Source organism: Eutrigla gurnardus (assembly GCF_963514095.1).
Source record: "Eutrigla gurnardus genome assembly, chromosome: 21".
Classification (NCBI taxonomy): domain Eukaryota; kingdom Metazoa; phylum Chordata; class Actinopteri; order Perciformes; family Triglidae; genus Eutrigla; species Eutrigla gurnardus.
In genome coordinates, this window is record NC_139932.1 from 1,348,815 (window position 1) to 1,354,814 (window position 6,000).

General features: G+C 41.6%; 1 protein-coding gene across 3 annotated transcripts in view; it reads left to right on the top strand.

Moving 5' to 3' along the window:
* The window catches only part of braf (B-Raf proto-oncogene, serine/threonine kinase), a 50,944-nt gene extending 46,048 nt beyond the window's left edge, over positions 1-4,896 (top strand). For all 3 annotated transcript variants that reach the window (XM_084038501.1, XM_084038500.1, XM_084038499.1), the window contains one exon: positions 976-4,896. In XM_084038501.1, the coding sequence (XP_083894627.1) occupies positions 976-998 (23 nt within the window). In that variant the 3' untranslated portion in view covers positions 999-4,896. The remainder of the gene's footprint in view (positions 1-975) is intronic.
* The last annotated feature ends 1,104 nt before the right edge of the window (positions 4,897-6,000 follow it).

A 6,000-nucleotide genomic window follows, 5' to 3' on the forward strand; every position in this document is an offset into this window, starting at 1 on the left:
GAATCCAGCGTAGGTTTTTCTTAGGAACTTTCTTATGAACAAATTTAAGAAAAAACGTAGGAAGGTATTGGTGAATGAGGCCCAATTAACTTTTAATTCTTCAGACATGCAACATAAATATTAAAATGTCAAGAATAAAATAAATAAATAAAACCACACAACCAAAACAAGAAATAAAATAAACTCTCTATGTCTCTCTGTTGTCTTCTAATGGAACTGGTGAAGGAAGTGGAGCAGCACCAACTAAATATAGTTGGCTCACCTCCACACAAAGCACTGGTTCTGGGACCAGACTTCTGGAGAGGAGCTGGACCAAGATGTTGGATCTTGGTTCTGATGAACAAGAGGGCCTCCATACTATCCAATTCTTTTAGTTATAGGATCTTCAGAGTCGATGACTTTCAGAGTCCCAACATCACCAGGAGCAAGAGTTACAGCGCCACCTAGTGGAGAGAAAACACTGTCTTAACAGACTTTAGGGAGAAATCTGGAGCAAATCCAGGATCTAGGGTTCATCTGGATTTGGTGTTGGTAGTAGTATAAATAGTAGTAGTAATATTAGCAGTAGCAGTGATATTAGATCTAAATGTTGTGTTTTTTTTGACAACCGTAAGGAAAATCCTAGTTGAACCTGTTGACACTGATGCTGAACCACTCTGGACCTGTTCTATCATAGCTTCTCAATCAAAAACCCCAACCAACCCCAACCAGTGCTCTCAGTTGGACCAAACACATTTCTATGTGGTTCTGTGTTGGGCCATTGTCGCTCTGGCAATGGGATTCGTAAAGGGTTCCCTCACAGAAAGATGCTTGAGATGCAGAATGTCTGGTCCTGAATACATACCATCCCCTTCTAATAACACACACAGGAAGCCAATTCAAAGCATCTTCTCCGACACGCTAGCAGTTAGCCATGTTTACCTGCAAAACCAGCAGGACTAACACACTAATCTGCTTGTCTTTATTCCTTTTCAGGGGAGTTTTCGGCGTTTAAGTAAGTTCTTCAGCTCCCACCTGTCCATCCCTCCTTGTCACTTCTCAAAAGTCTTGTGTCCATGCAGTGGATTCATTCATTACGAAAAAAAAATGTCTCTTTTTCCTTCCTCTGTCAACCTGAAGAAGGCAGTCTCACTGGAGACCTTCCAACAAAAAGCTGTCTAGCAGGCAAACAGCGACAGACTGAATTATTAATAATTAAAAAAAAAAAAAAAACGAGACACAATGATCCATACCAATGAGGAAACGGTAAACTCCACAGATGGACTTGCCTCCTGGAGGAAAAAAATGAAGGTGGAATGTTGGGAGGAATTGAGGCCAGGGGCCCTTGTAACATCCTTTCCTGTGAGCCTGGAGGCTGGAGGCTGAAGGCTGGAGCCTTGAGGCTGGAGGCTGGAGCCTTGAGGCTGGAAGCTGGAGCCTTGAGGCTGGAGGCTGAAGGCTGGAGCCTGAAGGCTGAAGGCTGGAGCCTGAAGGCTGGAGCCTGGAGGCTGGAGCCTGGAGGCTGGTTGATCCACCGGGCCGCTGAACTGCTCTTTGCGCAGCAGCAGCAGAAATGGGGCCTGTGGAAGGAGGAGAGGCCCTCCATCCATCAGTGGAGCTAGAAGGCCAGGCGTTAGCGTTAGCCTTTAACAATCCCAATGAGCTGGAGGTTACTCAGCAGGGTTAACCCCAAAGGAGCTGACTTGAAAATAGATCTATTTAAACATTTTTTTTCTGTTTCTCAGTTTTCAGATTTAGGAATACTGAGCTTTTTTTAATCATTTGTTTCTTTTGAAGAGATGGTAGCTATTTTAGAAGAAAGCTTTTATTTCCAGCCACGCAGCACTGGCCTTTGATTTATTTGTTTTTTGTCATTGTGGGCTCGAGACTGACCAAATTCTGCAAACATTTGCCTCCAACATATTCAACACCTGTGAGGAAACAGCTATTAATCTACTCACATATTTTCTTTACTCTTTTTCAAAAACTTCAAAATCTTTAACTGAAAGCAGGAGTCAACAGTCGCTGTTCTTTGGGAGGAAAAAGGCTAATTTGTTTGGTGATAGCTGAAAGCTCCAGAAGAGGGATTTAAGAAGGCTGGTCTTTTCCTTTGCTTTTCACGTTTTTGCCACAAAACACAACCTCACAAGTGTCATTGTTCCTTTTTTTCCTCGCGTGACTTTAATATTGAACTCACCTTAAAGCTGGGACCTGGATCTTCTGGAGAGTTAGTCATGAAAGTGTTTAGACCGTAGTTTGGTTCATTCAAGCCTGTGTTGAGAGTTGTGGGTGCAATTACTGGTTATTTTCATTTTGTTATCATTGATGTTTGCCTTTTTCTGTACAGGCAGGCCTGCAGATATTTACTTATTTATGTGATTCGTTTGTTTTATGGATTTGTTTTCAGAACTGCTTTATTTTAAAGCTATCAGTCTTTCTTCTGACGCTTGTTTGAGTGTTTGTAACACGTGTACTTGCACTTTGTAGAGATCGATCGAAGCAAATGAGCGACTTGCCTTTTCTTTTTTTTATTGCAGAATAAATTGTGATGGACAGAGCTGATGACCCAAAATTAAATTTCCAATGCATGAATGTGTGGGGCTGAACTGTGAATATTTGGCTGCGAAGGCTCTTTGATAAAGCCTCCAGTCTGTCACGTGAGCCACCGTGATGAGACAGCTGCTCTGATCAATGGATGTCGTGGAGGTAGAGCACACAACCATGGAACCACACCTTTCCTCCCATCTTTGTAGATACAGGACAGTGTTTCACATAGCTTAGCACAAAGAGGCAGGAGGTTCTTGGTACTCATGTTCAAATCCAAGCTGGTAGGAAGCGTTAGCAGCCAGGCAGCGACAAACATGATGTCCTCTCACAATGGGATTTCTGTCCTTCATTTTCTTCCACGTCTCAAAGATGGAAGAGTGACTCCTGTCCAGCGGGTTTGTATTTTTAACATCAGCCCATAGCAATATTTTATGAGTCACTCAGTGACTGAAATGTTGCAGGAGATCAGTAACAGTGATAGTTTAGGTTAGGCTCCAGAACATCAGCTGGAAAGGATCTCCGGTCTTGATTCTCAGAGATAACGTTGCCCAGGTAAACACCGCAGAGGTTCCTTCCCAAAGCGTGATTCATATTCTAATCCATGCCCAACTGCTATTGGCTGGTCCTTGGTGACGTCACTGTGTAGGATTTAGTTTATGCTGTCATGTGAGCCACGTGCAAAACCCTGGTATCCATACCATAACACTATTTTTGGAGCTACTGTCGAATCATGGGGAATATCTACATATCAACAGCTTGTTCATCGTCTCAGGAGATTATACACAAATGAAAACAATAAGATTTGATTGCATATCTGCCAATAGATCCTCTAGAATCCTTTAACATTCTTCTCGTGACAGAATTTGTGATGACTACCTCCGCTGTGTGTCCGTCCCTCAGCTATAACAACTTGTAGCTGAGGGATTGTCCTGTCCTCACTGATGTGGAATCAGAAATGGAGGAAAGCATTGTTGTGGCCAGCAAGTGTTCTAAATGTATTTCATTAGGGATGTAATTTAACTTGGATAACACTATTTTGAGTGTTGAGTGATGGAGCAGCTACAAACCTGAAAAAGCATTGCAGACTTTTTACTAATCACCATCATGATGGAGTTAAATCACAGCGAAACCGCTTCATTTTGGGTTCATACCACTGTAGCAAAGCTGACAAAGATTCAGTCAGCAGAGCTCCGTGAAGCATCTCCAGGTGATGTCATGAATCCAGACATGGCAGTGTTTGGTTATTGGTTCATGGCAGAAAGAGACGTTGGTATCAAAGATGCTTTGATCCAGAACCATCTGGAGGTCAGCGCCTCCTCACCAGCATAAGACTGTAGCTGCACGAAGAAAACGCTGTGGATTCTCTTGTTGAGCACAAACTGGTGGTTTTTAGTTTCTCACCGGAAACACCAGCCAATAGCAGACGGTATTTGGTTTCATTCCCTCCTCTCTGTCTATGTCAATGGGGATTCCACTCATATCTCACATAAATATCACATATCTCCAAGTCGTGTGACACGTCTCTGAAGAAACTTTGAGTCGAATAGAACTACAGGAAACTTCTTTGTATGATAAAAAGTCTAACATAATTACACCAGTACCTACAGAAGAGGGTGAGGTCGTGTGGGGAAAAGAGGGAAGATTAAAATCCACTTCTGAGTTCCACCATTGAATTCTGCAGACTTGGGGAATCCTGATTAAATTACTGGTTTGGGGTTTTCTCTGAGAATATTGACTCGAGGCTTGAATCCTACCTAGATCCCTTCTTTTGTATTTAAAGTCATACTAATCTCAGACTTCCTGTCTGTCCATGTTGGCCTAAATGTTCAGCAACCTTGAAAAGAGCCGTTAATAATAGAAGCTCAGCTCAAGCTTGACTTACTTGCTGTTGTAGAGCTGTTCAGCAGTAGTGTTCACCTGACGGACCTGTATAGAATATTCTATGAGAATATTTCCACAGACGAGTCTAAAGGCAGAAACACTTCCTCTGCCTCCACTTCATCCAAAACACTTCAGTTGTCTCTTCTCCTTTCTCTTCTCAAACATTCCCTCCCTCCTTCTTGCCTGCACCTTAAACCATCCATTCCTTTCAATTGAAAACTTTCATCAAACTTTTTTTCACCTGTAAATAGCTGTACAAAGGAAATACTGTCAGTTTGCTAGGAGGCATGGAGACTACAATGTAACAAATTATAAAAATGTTCAAAATAAAGAAATGGAAGATTAAAAGACTTTTTGATAGGCAGATTTATGTGGAAAAAAACAGTTGAGTGTAAAAATATTTAAGGCTGTATCATAAGGAAAAGGAGCTCAATGTATTTGTTGTGAATATGATAAACTGATATATTAAAGAATTGCATGAAAACTGTAGTTTGGTGCATGTCATTTGCATGGTGTTATGGTGTATTTTCTCCACATGGTAGCAGCATATTCCACTAACGTTCCCACAAGCAGGACCTGTTCACACTGCACCTTTCTGTTGACGGACCTCATTGACTTTGCATGGGCTAGGAAGCGATTTCAATGTGAACACGGCCTAACCACAACACTGTGGAGATGCTGGAGGACAAGATTCTTCCAGAATGTGGGGGTCTGTTTGGCTATTAGCTTCACAGTGAAGACGTCACGCCCAGAATGTTGTTGATCAGATCCTTTTGGCTCAGTGCTAACTGTCAGACAGCTATGATGCTAATGCTACATTCTGTTGAAAGTACATCAATCGCTGCCAGGAATGAGTTTGGCTCTATTCTTTTGTTACAAATATATGAGTTATTTCAGTTAACAGTTTCAAAGATCCAGAAATAGTTTAACGGGATGGTATATGGACCTGCATTATTTCTAGTTTTCAGCTACTCAAGGCTCCTAACATTCCAATCTGTCTACATTCACATTCACACACATTCATACATTCACACACACATTCATACATTCACATTTGCACACATTCATACATTCACACACACACACACACACATTCATACATTCACATTTGCACACATTCATACATTCACACACACATTCATACATTCACACACACACACACATACAGATTCATACATTCAAACACACATTCATACATTCACACACACATTCATACATTCACATTCACACACACACATTCATACATTCACACACACATTCATACATTCACATTCACAGACAATCATACATTCACACACATTTATACATTAACACACACACATTCATACATTCACATTCTCACACATTCATACATTCACACACATATTCATACATTCACACACACACACATTCATACATTCACACACACACACACATTCATACTGTGAGAAAGGTATTGGTATAATGTCGTTTATTTTGCAGGTGCGAGGTGCAAAAAATTATCCATCCATCCATCGTCTACCGCTTATCCTGTATTCAAGGTCGCGGGGGCTGGAGCAGATCCCCGCTGACATTAGGTGAAGACAGGGTACACCTGGACAGGTAACCAGTCTA